At 40.6% G+C, this 16,377-nt stretch overlaps 1 protein-coding gene across 1 annotated transcript in view; it reads right to left on the bottom strand.

Annotated features, from left to right (window-relative positions):
- The window catches only part of LTBP2 (latent transforming growth factor beta binding protein 2), a 170,634-nt gene that overhangs the window by 105,695 nt on the left and 48,562 nt on the right, over positions 1–16,377 (bottom strand). Inside the window, exons 4-5 of the mRNA XM_054971057.1 lie at positions 3,894–4,081; positions 641–811 (exon numbers count right to left, since the gene is read on the bottom strand). Of these exons, the coding sequence (XP_054827032.1) occupies positions 641–811; positions 3,894–4,081 (359 nt within the window). The remainder of the gene's footprint in view (positions 1–640; positions 812–3,893; positions 4,082–16,377) is intronic.

Below are 16,377 nucleotides of genomic sequence, written 5' to 3'. Positions count from 1 at the left end.
AGGTTTTATACCCTAACTTACCAACTTAAGCCAAAGGCAATTAAAGCATCACATCCTAAAAACATCAGTCACAGAAAAATAATATTTGGTTTTTCTATTCTGGGACCTGCTCAATACAATTACACATGGAACCAGACAGATTAAACTCTAGAGCAGTGGATTCATAGTTGACCTGTCCAATCCACGGAAATTTTCTATGAAATTTCAGCAGCAAGATTAGAGGGAAGGTTTCTGCCTTATTCACTGGGAATGGCATAAAAGTTTCAGCCAATACTCCAGGTTTGCACATAAGTAAAAGAAGAGAATGGGAAGAAATTAGGTGTTGGGAATCAGATCCCAAAATGAATGCCAAAAAAAGCAGCACACTGGCCATGACAAGAAGAAATGCTACACTGCCTGTCTGTGACTCTGAAAGCCAAAGATGGTTACATCTAGAGCAAGGACTGATTTCTGATCCTTTTTCCCAGAGAGGACTCAAGAAGACCAGTCTGAGAGAGACTTTCTTTTTCAGGCCGTTGAAGGCATTGTAATCCTTCAACTCTGAAATCTACTTCTATAGGCAATTGCTAGTCTGGCAAACAAAAGAAACAGGAACTTAAATAAACCTTGTGAAATGGGTCAGACATCTTGGAAGACTCACAGATACGGAAGCCAGATTTGGGATCATGGTCATGTCCACCCTGGCTGTACAGAGTGGTGGTGTCCCCTTTCTCACAGCTATTGTAGCAGTGGCCATTTTGACAAGTCTTTTTACAGATTGTGGGGGTGAAGACAATCTTTATCTTTCGGATTTTTTCTGTAAGATTGACACCTGTAGAGAAAAGTCACAGAGAAGAATACAGATTTCAGCTTAATTCTATGAGCTATCTCCAAACATGACATGGTTCCCTCAGTCACTTCAGTTACTCTCTCCCTCTTACGCTTGTCTGTCATGAAATTTAAATGTTCTTTCATCTCTGCTCCTAACTTCTTGTTTTACCTTTCTTCCTGGCCTCAAAAGTAGATATAATGTGGAGATAGATCAAGATCTCTCATTTTTACATCAAAGCAATTGTGTACGGCTGCCGAGATCTAATCTATACATGCAACAGAATGAAGTGGTAGACTATGAAATTGATAGAAGGAATTATATCATCAGCGAGAACAGGTGGGAGGGGTCACATTTTTAATGCTCCTCTACAAAAATACAATTTTCACCAAGAAGAGAAGTAGCACAGGAGGAAGTAGAATGGATTAGAACGGTTTTCCCTGCTATGACAGGTGTTTTTGCTTGTTTTTTACTAACAGATTTTTTTTAACATAGAGGAACATTAAAACCCATACAAGAGCCTTTCCCCCACGGTCTAAAAGTAGCACGATATTCATGGAAGACTGCCAGCTTCCTCACATGATTTTTGACACCATCAGTTTACAAAATGGAGGCAAGCAGCCATGAAAGCACCATCATCACTGGATGGCGTCAAAAATCGCGTGAGGAAGACGGCAGCCTTCCATTAATAAAAGCAGAATCTGTAGTGAGAGAAGAATCCAATGTTCCTATTAAGCCCTAGGGGATCCATCGTTTTGAATTTGCAAATAAATTCAGTTTCAGCAATCTCACGTAATTTTCCTTTGAAGTTTCTCTGTTTCAGAACTGCTAATCTTAGGTCAGCGATAGAATGTTTTGGAAGATTAAAATGTTCTCCCACTGTTTTTTGAATGCTGTGGTTTTTGGTATCGGATTTATGTCTATTCATTCTTTTGTGAACAGATTGACTTGTTTGTTCAATATAGAAAGCTGATGATCATTAATGCTGACACTTGATGGTATATTTAACGTTGGAAGACAAACAAGTGAATGAGCCTGAGATGGTATAGCTAGAGTTGTTACGTCCAGCGATTATGTTGTTAGAATGAATATAGGGACAGAGTTGGCATCTTGGTGTATTTCAGGACTTAGTCCCAGAGTTCTTGTCCATGTTGGGAAGTGCATTGTTATGAATAAGCAGGTGTTTAAGGTTGGGGAGCTGTCTGTGGGCAAGAAAAGATTTGCTTCCCAATACGTGTGAAAGAGTAGTATCATTGTTCAGCAATGGTTACAGATCATTAATGATGTGTTGAACTGGTTTGAGCTGTGAACTGTATGTGACTACCAGTGGTGTTCTTTTGTTGTTTTGTTTGGGCTTATCTTGAAACTATCTTGTGCTGTGTATGCAAAGACTGCATCTACACTGATCAGGGAAGCAGTACTGGGAATGAAGGTGTTTAAATCTTTCCATACCGTTTCCCTGATCTAAATGATTACCTCTATACCTGCTTTTTTCTCCCCACTGCATAGCAAATAACTTCAGGATGCAATTTAGATCATGGAATTAGTGTGGAAGAAAAGGGCTAAGCACCCCCTTCCCCAGCTCAGCTTCTTTGATCAATATACCAGCACCGTACTGCTTTTTTGAAGCAAAAAAAGAGTGTAAGGTCCTGCTCACCGATCTTTCAAATCATGTCGAGTATGACCACATGTGTTTAACTGGTAAATCTTTGCATTTCCTTCACATAACTTTCTGCATAGGTTTTTAAAAAACTTTATAAAAGTTGTCAAAACTTTTCCTTTTTCATAGCATATGATATGAAACTTATAAAGCAACATTAAATACTGTTAAGGGATAGAGGATGACAGCAGTATTTTGGGGTTTTGTTAGTTAACCAACAGAATTCTTGACGAGTTAAGCCATTCAAATTAAAAAAGTGAAGGGGGGGGGGAGAAAACATTAAACAAAAGATCATGAGAATATTTCTATGTAAAAGACATTTTTTTCTGCCCTTTGAACCCCTGTCCCGATCCCCTCTTTTAAAGGAGGAGAGGAAATGGAGAATGTTATCCTGAAGGAAGAGTCTTGGATACAACAATAATCCACAATAATACCTCCCCCCTAACAGAGTATAAGGCTGCTTTCCAGTTTGTTCCTTTTTCCCTCCAACTGAGAAAAGACAGCAAAGTCAGAGCCAGACCAATTAGCAGAGGTGTGGAGAAAGGAATAATGGAGAGAACAATTATGAGAGTGGAGGTGTCACAAATGGAAGAAAAGAGATTTACATAGTATGGAGAGAAGCAGTGCGTTAGGTGGGAGAGCAAAGAAAGTTTACTTTGATGCACTAAGGGGGAGGAATGTTTCAGAAAGTGGACAGGTTGATGGGCATCTCCTCTGGACTAGGACTAATAATTGAAATCTCTTTTCTTATGCCTGGGTTGAAGCCTACATATGATTAAGAAAAATGCCTCTGAGCATGTGAATAATGCCTTCCCCTCATTTTGAGTATTCACAATCTAATCTCACACACTAAGAATCAGGCTTTCAAGGAAAACATTTTAAAACGAGTAGCCATGTTAGTCTGTCTGTAGCAATAGAAAAGAGCAAGAGTCCAGTAGGACCTATAAGACTAACAACAATTTTGGTAGGGTATGAGCTTTTGTGACTCACAGCTCACTTCTTCTGATACAGTGTGACAATCAGATAGCCTTAAGACTAAAAACTGATAACAACTCTGTACCCCATCAAAATTCCGATGTCTCCAACTAGGAGAAACAGAAATGAAAGAAAAATATAGCTAATTTTTTTAAATAGGAGAAGAGTTTCCTTGGCCTGGAACAGCTGGCTAAATTGTGTTTCTGGGGAAAAAAAAGAAAAATCCCCATCATCTTTTGCTTTCTCCCCCTTCCCTTTCTGACTTCTATTTCCATGCTTTAAATTACATTTTACACTTTTTAACACATGACAGAGATTGCTGGCATGTTTCAAGGGATATAGAATGAAAGAATTAGCTATTATCTAACAAAGAACTCTCCTAACAATCGCAAAACTGCACTCAGAAGCCTTTATTTGCCAAAGAATGATAAATCATTCTGTGAACCTTACCCCAGAGAGATAGAGCAGGCTCTGGATATGTCACACGAGGCCCTGCGCTATTGTGCTCAAATCCATTCCCATTAGGCAGCGCATTGGATGTTAGCTGACCGTTATTAGCAGCTGGATAGCGTCTGACTGTGCGGGAGGACCCCGTGTGCTGCTGAGAGGGAACAAGGGAACCACTTCTGCTTTGAGTTCTGTAGAAAGGAAAGCCGAGTTAATATTTGTATAGCGAAGTCGCACTAATTGTTCTTTCTAGTACTTTCTGAGGTTAAAATCTATCTGCACTTGAGGGAGACAGCAAGAGCTTTTCCAGAGGCTCAGCTGGGACAAACCAACATTTATTTATTTAATATGTATTTATTTATTTAATATATCTGAACAGCACAATCTCCAAAGATTTGCCCAAGACAACTTTCAAAACAAAACATAAAATGCAATTGGAAACATTAAAAGTAACCTAAATAGCATAAAAACATTAACCAGCAAGAATTGAACAGATGAGTTAAACATCAGAAGGTCCCAGATATCAGCAATTTACAAAACCCCAAGAAAATAATAATAAATGGAGTTTGGCTAGGTGTCAGCAAGTTTTGAATTGGCTGGAAGACTGGACAGGCATTCTACAGACAAGTTGCCACAACACAAAAGGACTCTTCTTTATGGCCACCCACAATACTTCATAGGGTAGATTACACAGGACGTCAGAGCATATCAAAATTCATGTAATTCATATGGGAGCAGGAAGTCCTTTAGATATACTGGCCCTATATCTTTTAGGACTTTAAATATGAATCAGCTCTTTGAATTGCACCCCAGAAAAGTCATCCAGTGAATTTCCTTGAGCACAATTCTGGTTTTTTCCCCTCCCAAAATAATTACAGCAGACCAATCATGCAACGTCATGAAATAGTCAGTACTTAAATTCAGAGAGATGATTAATTTTGGATCGTATTTTCCATTTTGTGAATTCAAATACTGATTTTGTTTGATGCCAATAAAGGTACTGACTGACTGACTATTTTTTTATTATCCTCTTCCATCCCTACTACTTTTCCCTTTTGTACCATATGTCATAGAGCTAAGCTACAAGAGACAAATTATACAAGGAAGGGAGTCGTATGTTAGCTGGGAAGCTGAGTTTTAAAAGAGATCAGAAGGCTTTCTCAATTTCCCCTCTCTACAGAGCCAGCAAAGATTGCTCCTCAGAGGGTTTGCTAATTTTCTCTTTGCCTCAGAAAGGCTCTGTCAGTTTCACCCCCTCTCTAGGAGGCGAAGAGGAAATAAACAACCCCCTCTGAGGAGAGATCTTTGGTGGCTCTGTAGAGAAGGGAAATTGACAAAACCTTCCAATCTCTTTTAAAGCTCAGCTTCCCGGCTAACATTGCAACTCCCTTCACATGCATGTCCTCGTGTAATTCGTCTCTTGTAGCTTAGCGCATAGTTTGTAAGTCATTATTTTAAAATGTAAAGCATCTTGTGTACAATTATTTTAAATTAATGTAAACCATGAGAGCCGGTGTGGTACAGAGGATAGTCAGACTAGGATTCTGGGAGAAACAGGTTCAAGTTCCAACTCTACCATAGAAGCCCGATCTTGGGCCAGTTAATTCTCTCAGCCTAACTTGCCTCACAGGTTATTGTGAGAAAATGGAGGACAACTATGAGCAGAACTACAAGTGACAAAAGGCACAGATTGGACACTTGTCAGCTTCCCTCAAGTTTGGATGGGAAATGTAGGCAGCTTGGCGGAATGTTGGACAAGTGACAGTTGAAAAGTCCATTGGACAGCAGTCAGAGAGCCAAGCTGCAAGACTAGGATGCCTACATTTCCCATCAAAACTTGAGGGAAGCTGACAAATGTCCAACCTGTGCCTTTTGTCACTTGTAGTTCTGCTCTATGTTCTAATCCACTTTGGGTTCCCAATGGGGAGAAAAGCAGAACATAAGTAAATGAAAATAATGCAATGCTTTGGGAGAAAGGTGTATATATACATTTAGCAGGGAGGTCAGTAAAAATAAATACTATTCTTGAATCCTCCTCCTCAATTCAACATATAGAACTTTCAACTTTATCCATTTCAGATCTGCTTTCACTATTGGGTCATCTATTAGTCTTCCTAGATTTCCCCCCAATATCACTGCAAACTAATTTTTCATTACTGACTGCAAATAACATATTCAGCATCCTCTAAATGTTACTATGAATCTAGCAGCGTTGCATAAGAACACACAGAGCGTGCAAGACAGCCAAGGAATATTTTTGATTGAACATCAGAGCTGTTTATAACCAGAACAGATCTCAGCTCGGTATGCTACCATGCAGGCCACTTCAAAATGCTTCACCATAAGTACAGCTTTATCTGGGATTTATTTAAAAAAATGCTTCCAGTCATGCAAACAATCTTAATTGGTCCAGAGTATAAGAATCATCAGTGTAGTGGCTGTGAAGGGTGGTAATATATTCACGGAGAAAGTCCTGTTGTTGTGCTAAGCCTCTCATCTTCCTCCAAACATGAGCAATCCCTTGAAAACCTTCTTGCTCTCTGTAAGGAGTGGACTGGAGCTTATTCTCATCCATGCCTTTGGAATCAACAAGGATGCAGCCGAGAGAGGAGCCTTGCCAAGGAAATAAAGAAACTATACAGCCCATAAAAGTCATGAATGAAAGAAACTTTACAGGGAATGAACACCCATTACTGAATTTGCAACTTTTCTGTGTAATTTTATTTATGGTGCCTGGCTTTTGCAGCAGCCAAGCAACAAGAAGACGCAGACACTCCCAGCTTCCAAGGCCAAACTCTTGAGTGCCTTTTAACACATGCTGGTTGTCACCACGACAGACTTTTGCAGAGCAGAGTTTGTTTTAATATAGTGGGTTCTAAATCTTGCATAGCCATTTCAACCCTATTCCACGCTTAGTTCCCACTTTCTATTTCAGAAATCAATGCCAAGCTTTCCAGACTGTTTTGTTTGTAAGTATATTGACCCACCCTCTGTTTTTCAGCATTCTAAATCAGTTAGAAGTTCCTGCTGGGATCTCCAAAGAAACTTAACATGAGCCAGTGAGATTAAGTGGGGTTTAACACAAAATGTGCAAGCCCCACAAGCTATGTCAGATTTCTTGCTTATTCCTGCATTTAATAAACAGCCCCAAATAAACTAGGAGCTACAGTTGTCATGGGTGCAACACATATTTTCCATATGCTTGTAAATCTTGGCTTCATCTCTACCTGAAATCTTAAAAAAACGAATTCAAGGTTTGTTGCTAAAGTGAAGTTAGCCACTTGAACTTTCATTTTGTAGTTAACTATTATCTCACTGTCTTACCTCAGTAATATCAAGACTGCAACGAGTTACATACAAACAACTGCAGAGGATAATATTCCCAGCTGAAATATACCCTGGACTACCTTTTCAAAAAATTCCTCGGGATTCACATTCAGACATACAATTCTGCCTGTTAGGATGGTATTTCATGGAGTTCAGAATTCACTGTGGTATACAACCCAAACCTGACTCCTCTGGTGCTCTACTAATTGTTGAAAGGACATTGCTGGTCCCAGATTGCCAACTAACAGACCAGAGGCCAGTGCAGGATAATCTCCTCCCCCTTTCAAATGAACTCTGCCTATGTTGCTGTGCCTTCTTTACCTCCCCGCTACCTTCGTTGCAGGAGATGTCCCGGTATAATCCAAAAGGCTTATCCCATCCACATGAAGATTAGGCTGATCTAGAAGAGATTGCTTGGAACCTCAAGCTAATGAACTAAAAGTTCTGATAATGAAGTTTATTGGAATTATTGTACTGTTTTATGTCATTGTGATTGAACTATATAATCCGGTTTTATTGCATTGTTCATTACATATTTTTGTTGGTCTTTATTACATTACTTTATTACATTGTGGTATAATTTTCTAAACCACCTTGAGTCTTAATGAGGAACATGGAAAATAAATAAAGTAAAATAAATAAAAATAATTAAGATATACACAGGTACAAATGTGTCATCCATTGTGGTGTAGTAATAAGAGTTTCAGACTAAGATATGAGTGACCCATGTTTGAATCCATACTCTGCCAAGGACATTTGCTGGGTATTCTTGGGCCAATTACCCTCACTAAACTACCTCACAGGATTGGGAGAATAAAATGGAGGAGGGGATAACATACTTAGGGAGACAAATGAGGTACAGGTATCTAAATAAATAAATAGGTTTTCTCATAATACTATTATTATTGAAGATGCTTCAGTCATCAGAAGGAAGTATTGGCTTTTCCATTAGTTTTTCATTCAGAATTGCTCAGCTTCTGTCCCGCCCACACTCTTTCCATTCACTTGTATTCAGCACTGCCTCATCTCTCATTCATGGTAACATTCCTGTGGTAACTGTAGCAATTTCTTTTTGAAAAACCACACTAGTAAAGTATTTTTAAGGAAATAAAAGTGATGGAGTAAAAAAGACCTTTTCTCTGGCTGGTAGGTTCATATGGGAACAGATGAACTTTTAGGCACCACAGTCCCAAAATTTGTTGAGCTTGTGGGCACTTTTGGAATTTTGATAAATTGGGTGCCTCCACATATGGCTGCCACAGGGATGGCAAAAATTACAAATCTGGAGTGGTTCCAAACCAAGTGTCCTCTTATGACCAAGGCTGCTTTCAAATGGGCTCTTCCTGCAGATGCAAAGGTAACGTGTCCCAGGCTCTTCTTGAGCACCAAGAGGGCAGAAAAATTCTGGGATTCAAGTTTGCTTTGCTGTTTGGTTTTAGTTTCCAAAGTAGAGGGAAAGTTTGCTTCACAGAGCAACAAAAGAGTCTGTGTCTATGGACTGAGAATGCAGAGCTATGATGTACCTAGGATGAACTCAGCACTTTGCTAGACAGTGAGTTGTTAAAGAGCAACCAAAGCTCTCTGTTTCCCATCCTCATCCCCATTCCATTTAAGATCCTTTGAATTTTCTCCTTGAACCTCATGAAGCAGGTGTTTCCAGGAAACACACTGGCAGACAAAATGGTGCCCTCAGCCACCATGTTAGATCACTTGTTCGACATTTTAAAAGGTTAGAATATTCAATTGTACCTGGGAAGAAACTGGCAGCTAGTGCAATTCTTTAAGCACTGGCAAGATATTGGACCCTATCATCTGTGCTAGGCAACAATCCAACCACTTCATTTTGCACCAATTGAATCTTCTAAACATTTTTCAGAGATAGATCTATGTGGAACACATGGTAGTAATCCAGTCTGAATGTGATAGAGTACAACCCACTTTTTAAAGGAAGGATGCATTCAGCTCACCAACCAAATCATGCTCAAGATACTATTGTCCTGTGCAAGACAGAGGTTCAGTGGGTCAAGGCAGGAGCCAAGTTACTGCAGCTGGTGCCAATAGTGTATCATGGATGTTGCTCCAGCAAAGGCTGAAGGTCAACTGAAGCCTTATACTCTTTTAAGGAGTGAGAATACAGGCCTCTCTCTCCAAGAGCAGGTTACCAGTATTTAAAAGTGCCATACCCGGTTATGACAGTGAATATTGTGATGGGGCCAGGGTAGTTCAGGACTTTGAGAGGGTTGAGGGGTCAATTGGAAAGAGACCTCTGGTTCAGCAGCTGGCTCTGGGGAGTGACTTCACAATCCAAGTCTGAATCAGAAGACAGGGCTGTAAGAGTCTTGGGGCTCCTCCTGCACATCAAAGGAAGCTCCTGGAGGTATTTCAATAGCTTCCTTCTGTGGTGGTGTTAGATGCCCAGCTGCCTCCTTTCCTGAGTCTTCGGCATCTTCGCCCAATGAGGAAGTGTCCGTGCAAGGAAGACACCATATAACTATGTGTCACATAACAAATATGATCTGTAGACAGAAATCTAAAAGCGCCTCCAAAATGTAAACCTGTTCCTAAAGGGCAATCCTATTTAGAATAGGATAACTCCTTAAACCTAGAAACTGTCTCACATTGCACTAATAATAGTAGATCGAGATTTCAAAAGGTTCTGGGGGAGAGGGGTGGACTATGTAGAGGTTAAAGCAGCCAGAAGCTCACAAACAGTGGGAAAAGAACACACGCCAGACGGAGATTGTTTTGAGGAACCCCAGCCTTGTCCTACCAAGCACATATTGTTCTTGGAATATCTCCTACAGCTGTTTATTTTTATTTTGCAATGAACACAAACGTGTATTTTCTTTATTCTTTTAATGTTTACAATCCCATCATTTTTTCCTAGAGTTACTGTACCATCCATGGGAATGATGGTGAACTTGCCTAACATTCCATGGGCAGTAATGATAGCACTCAATCTAGCAAAGTCATCCTGTCTGAGGACAGCCATGCCTTGTCATCTCTGTACTGTCTCTTCCATTCTACCGTCCCACTACTCCAACCTTGCCTTGAGACCAGACCATGTGTTTCCAATAAAACTATCAGGGTGACAAATTTGGAGGCTACATGGTGATGATCACACAATGACTTATGCCGCGCATCTGCTCCCATGGTGTTAGCCTCAAGGGCTGCTAGGAGCCAAACTCAATAAGAACTCAAGCAAGTTTGGAACTTACATGGAAAGCATCAAAAATGTTGATAATACTCATGGAAGCCATGCAAAAAAAACCCATGTCAAATGACTGGTTTTTTTTTTTCATTTTAGCAAACTTATTTATTTATTAATTATATTTTTAACCCTCCCTCCCCACAAGCAGGCTCAGGGCGAGGTACAACATTGATTAAAATACAATATAAAAACAATAAACACAGCATAAAAACAGCAATCAATAAAACCATTCCAAGATGGGCAGTCCTGCACTCCTGCCTGTCAGCATACAAAAAGGGGAGGTAGTAGCAGACAGATAGATTACTGTACTCCTTTTCGGGGCAGCCAGCAGTAGAAGGAGACCGGTGGAAGGCTCAGCACTGATGGAATAAAATTAGCCTCCACCATATGCCTGGCGGAACATCTCTGTCTTATAGGCCTGCCTAAATGATACAAGATCATGGCGGGCCCAAGTGTCCTCAGAAAGAGAGTTCCACCAGGTTGGGGCCAGGACCGAAAAGGCCCTGGCCCTGGTAGAGGCCAGCCGAGCCTCCCTAGGGCCAGGGACCACCAGTAGATGTTTTCTGGTTGAATGAAGCGCTCTTTGGGGCACATACGGGGAGAGACGGTCCCTTGGAGAGAAGGTGGATATGTTGAGATGCAGTGCAGGTTTCACTTGACCAAAATTACACAACCATTTGCAAAGAGGAAATAGTCTAACATGTTTTACCTACAAATGTTCCCAGCCTCAATCCTGAAAAGGATCTGTAACTCAGAGGCAGAGTATCTGCTTGGCATGCAGGTGGTCCCAGGTACAGTCTCTGGCATCCTGGGTGAAAGGATTTTGTAGTAGGTGATATGAAAGATCTCTCCCTGAAATGCTAAAGAGTCAATGCCAGTCTAAATAGACATTACTGACTGTGATGGACCAACGGTCTGATTCAGTACAGGGCAGCTTCATGTGAATCTTCAGTTAAAATGATCTTAGAGAGTATGGCTGGAAGAATGGGGAAACTGTTAGAAATTAAAATGATCAGTGCTGGGGTAGATGGAACAATGACTGACTCAGTATAAGGCAGTTTCATATACTCATAATAGGCTGTATGGGCCCTTTCGGCCATTATGATTTTAGATTAGCTCATGTAATAAAGACAAGGCATATTTTGGCAGTCAGTAAGAGCTGCTAAATGACACCTAGACATTGGCTGTTTTCACGTCTTCTTAACCATCTTGCAAAATCACACAAAACTCACAGAACAACGGTGTCTTCATGGCGTGATTTCCCATCATGATTCCATTTCATGGTGCGATTTCTGATGTCATCGTGCCATGAAACGGAATCATGATGGGAAAACGCTCCATGAAGACACCGTCATTCCATGAGTTTTGTGTGATTTCACGTGACAGTTAAGACATGTGAAAACGGCCACTGCTGCATCATGCAGTTTCACAGGGGACAGAAAGCACACTGGACACCACATAAAAAGTACATATTGAACAACATGAAATCCAAGGAATGGATACCAGTCGGCTCGGCACTTCAGAATTTAAGTTACTGCTTCACATTTGTCCTTTATGAAAAGAATGAGAGGTTCACAAAGTTCTATACAATAAGGAAAGATCTTCCCACTGTGGTGCATACTTTGGTAATATCTAGATTAGATTACTACATGCACTCTACGTAGGGATGGCCCTTGAAGACTGTCCAGAAGCTACAGAATGTGCAGTTGGTACAGAAAGCTGAGGCCAGAATACTGACTAGGTGGATCTTAGGGACCATTTCATTCTATTCTTGTTCCATCTACGCTGGCTCCTAATTCATTTTTGGGCATAATTCAGGGTGCTGGTAGTACTGGCCTGTAAAGCTTGGGACCAGCATATCTGCAGGACCACCTAGTCCCATATGAACCTACACAACCACTCTGGTCACTTTCAGGGGCCCAGCTTCAGGGCCCCCTGCCATCTGAGGCTAAACAGGTGACAACCCAAGAAAGAGCCTTTTTGGTTGTGGTAGCAAAGCTCTGAAACTTTCGCCTTAGGGAGATTTGTCTGTCTCCCTCTATTCTTTTTGTTTTTCTCTCACTAACTCTTATTAGACCCCCTCTCTCTAAGTTTATATTTATAAGTTTTATGTGTTTAAAATATTTTATACAAATATTTGTGTATTTTAAATGCATATTTGAAACGTTTTAATGTTCTGTCTGTTGGGTCATTGGATTATTTGAAATAAATATTTTATTGTTCAGTGCCTTAAAGACCCTGAACTGGATGGAAAGACAGCATAGAAAAGTTTTAAATAAATAACTCAACTTGCTGAGAGAGTTTCCTTATTAAAGAAGCAAAGAATTAATCTTTCACTGAAGCATACTACTTCTGAAGTGCTGGTAATTCCATTCAGATTTGTCTGCCTCGTCTCTATATATTGCTGGCATCATGGTGGCATCATAGTTCTGGCATCATCACTCAAGAGCCAGCCAAAAGCCTTTTCAGAACCTGTCCGATCCATCTGCCTTCCCCTCTGGCCAACAGCCCTCCTTGTTCAAAGCCACTGAAACCAAAAGCCAGTGATTCACTTCCTTCCTGTATTTCTCCAGTTTTCCACTGAATCATTAGAGAAGAATGGACATTACACCAACAATCAAGTCTACAGGGACAGAAATAAGTAGCCAACCTTGGAAAGTCCCAAACTACCCACAGCCCAGAAGCTTTCCCTCCTCAGTCTATGAAGTGGTCATTAAATGTCTAGGCAGAACATGTATAGACCATACTTTGGTTGATGTGAGGCATCTTTCAACAACAACATTGGAAATTCTTTTTACCACAGAGCCCACAAACATACCAAAAAAATAAAACAGCTGTTGTTAAGATAGTGTGTGGGATACAAGGAATTACACACACACACAAAAAGGCTTCTCTGTGCCTTACAACAGGCAATGAAGGATCAGTTTTACTTCACTACAATTCGAGGCCAAGACAGTAATCACAAAACATAACATTACTAAACTGCCCAAAAGAACAAACTGCAACACTGTCAATTCAGCCATACAAGTCTTGTGTTTTTCTCTCCTCTCAATTGAAACGACTGTAGGAGGGGACTTTCCCTAAAGTGCCAGACATTTCTCTCATCACTCCTTCTAAGACAGGAGTCAAATAGCCAAAAATACTTACATTGCTGTTAACTCCATTCATTATGTGTTGTAGTGGTTAGAGAGCAGGATCTGAGTCCAGTGGCACCTTAGAGACCAACAAGATCTTCAGAGTGTAAGCTTTCGAGAGTCTGGGCTCCCTTCTTCAGACACTAGTAGGAATGGGGATTCCTGAGCCTTTATATCCCATTGGTCAGAGAGTAAGACTAGGATCTGGGAGATCTCAGCTACAGAAGCTCACTGAGTGACTGTAGGTCAGTAACTCTCCAGCCTAATCTACCTCACAGGGTTGAAGTCATGAGGATAAAATGAGGAGAGAACAATATTGTAAGCTTCTTTAGGTCCCCACTGGGGACAAAAAATCTGGTATAAACAAACAAATACATAACTATTTTGCCTTATTAGATTACCTCTATTGATAAATATATTTGTACATTATTGGGAAAAGCACCCAGTTTTTATGTAACTACGGTAAAGGATTATATTAGTTAATGAATATTACAATCAAACTTTCAAACATGATAAGAATAAAAGCCAAATGAAATTACTTTCCTATTTCGATATCTCTCTAGAATTGATAGATAACTGAGGAACATGCCTGTTGCCTCCAAAGCTCCAAGGAGGAAAAAAATGATACAGCTGCTTTATCTTCAACCCAAGCTCCTCTTCCGCCCGCTGTGGAGGAAAACTAAAGTTCTGCATGCTAAAGACTCCAAAAACAATTATCTCTAACAATAACTTATTAGGAGATGGAGGTGAATATCATTAACACAATTCAAAGCAGCAGTCCACAAGCAGTTCTCAATTACATTACCTTAAACATATTGCAAACTGATGTCTGTGTCCCTAAGTTCAGCTAGAGACAACACCCATCCTTCTTAGCTCCCCAATGGTCAAACATGGCATTCAAATCCAGTATGCTTTCAGAGGCAACTTCTAAAGATCTTCACACCAGCCATCTGATCAATGGCAGTAGCCCTTCAACAGTCAGGTAGCCACTAACAACTAGATCTTTGACAACAGCTGTATGACAATCAGCTGTTGGGAAGCTCTACACTGGTGTCAGGGAAGGTCAGCACGCATGTGCACGTGCGTGTGTGTTATGTGCCATCAAGTCGCCTCCGACCTATGCAGTAAAGGGGCAGAAATTGTTCAGAAGGTACTATTGGTCTCTCACAGGCTTGACCACAACCCTAGGGCTTATGAGTAGAGGGAGACCACTGGACATGCCCCAGGCCTGGCTAAGGCTTTCAAAAGGCTTGAGGTCAGAATGAAGTACAGCTAGAAGAAAGGAGGTGGAATAGGATAGCATTCAACCTCTTCTCTTCTGCCTGAGACTACGAGAAGGCGCTTTAGCCAGTTGGGCCCTGGTGTATGATGGCTGGGTCCTGGGTTCTTACAGTTTCTCAGTGTCACATCACAGTAAATATAGTTTATAATAAGTATGTGGGCAACCTGAAAATCTTCTTTGCAACACTATGAAAGGTTTCTGGACAGGACAATGTATTTAATGCACAGTCAAAGGTACTGAAAAATCATATATTTTGTTACTGAAATGGATGGAAGGGTAACATCCCAGAGATTGTGGGTGGTTCCATGCTACCTGTTTAGCATGGAATTGGCATTCTTTGTTCTCTAAGTTTTAATCTAAGTTTCAGACGATATTGCTGCCAACTCGTTGCATTTTTAAATATATATATATATATATATATATATATATATATATATATATATATATATAATATGAAAATTGGTTGCCAGCACATGGGGCAACTCCTGGCAGGAGGTGGTGCCCCTGGTACCACATGTGTGTGTGCTTTGCCCGCTGCTCCCAGAACCATGTGATGATGTCACTTCCGGGAAGTGATGTCACCACGCAGGACGCAGCTTCCCCCCAGGAATGCTCCCAGGAAGTTCACAAATAGGGTTTGAAGGAAACAGCTCCCCCACCCTGCCCCCACTTTTTAAACACAACCATTCGTAACAAATGTACACTGCCTCCGAACATGGTTTCCATTAGGCCATCATGGCTAAAATCTATAGTAGTCTATGAGTGATTCCACACATGTAGGACAACGCACTTTCAATGCACCCCATCAATCGTTTGAGGTGGATTTCTTGTTCCGTACACAAAAAAAATCCCTTCCAAATGATCTATAAAGAGGATTGGAAGTGCACTATCCAACGTGTGCGGAATCACTCTATGTTGATCAATGAATAATTTCATTACTAATGCACAATAAACACATGCTATCTTTTAATATGTTGTTCCTTTCTTTAATTAATAATAATAATATGTTTATTGCTTTTCCGGCCGAAGCCATAAGCCATACAAACACCAACAAAATATGAACTGTACACTTGAACATACCCAATTCACACAGGCATAACTCGTCATTATCACTTTAAACTATCTAAGCTCATGAAGATTTTGTTTCTTTATCACCGTGGCTAAAAAGGAAGCCACTATAGCAGAGGTTTGATTGTCAGGAAAGTTATCAGACAATAACACTGAGATTGCCCAAGGAAGGAAGGGAAGCTTTTCTTTTAACATAATAGGAATAATAAATCTCTCTCTTTCCTTACTCCACTTAGGGCAAAATACTATTATATGATCCAAGGTCTCTAACTTTCCTTGTCCACAGTCACAAACTCGTTCAGAATAAGGGAGTCCAGAGAAACGACCAGAAAGCACTTTAGAGGGGAAGGAGTTAAGTCTGGCCAATGTGAAGGCTCTGCGTTGAGCTGGAATCTTTAAAGAATAGCAATAAGATGGAATAGCCTCTGGAGGTGAAAGTCCCAGGGATAAGCCCGAACATGTACG

Source organism: Eublepharis macularius, chromosome 2, assembly GCF_028583425.1.
Source record: "Eublepharis macularius isolate TG4126 chromosome 2, MPM_Emac_v1.0, whole genome shotgun sequence".
Lineage (NCBI taxonomy): Eukaryota > Metazoa > Chordata > Lepidosauria > Squamata > Eublepharidae > Eublepharis > Eublepharis macularius.
Note: the sequence above shows the minus strand (reverse complement) of the source record. Positions and strands in the feature narration are given on the sequence as shown.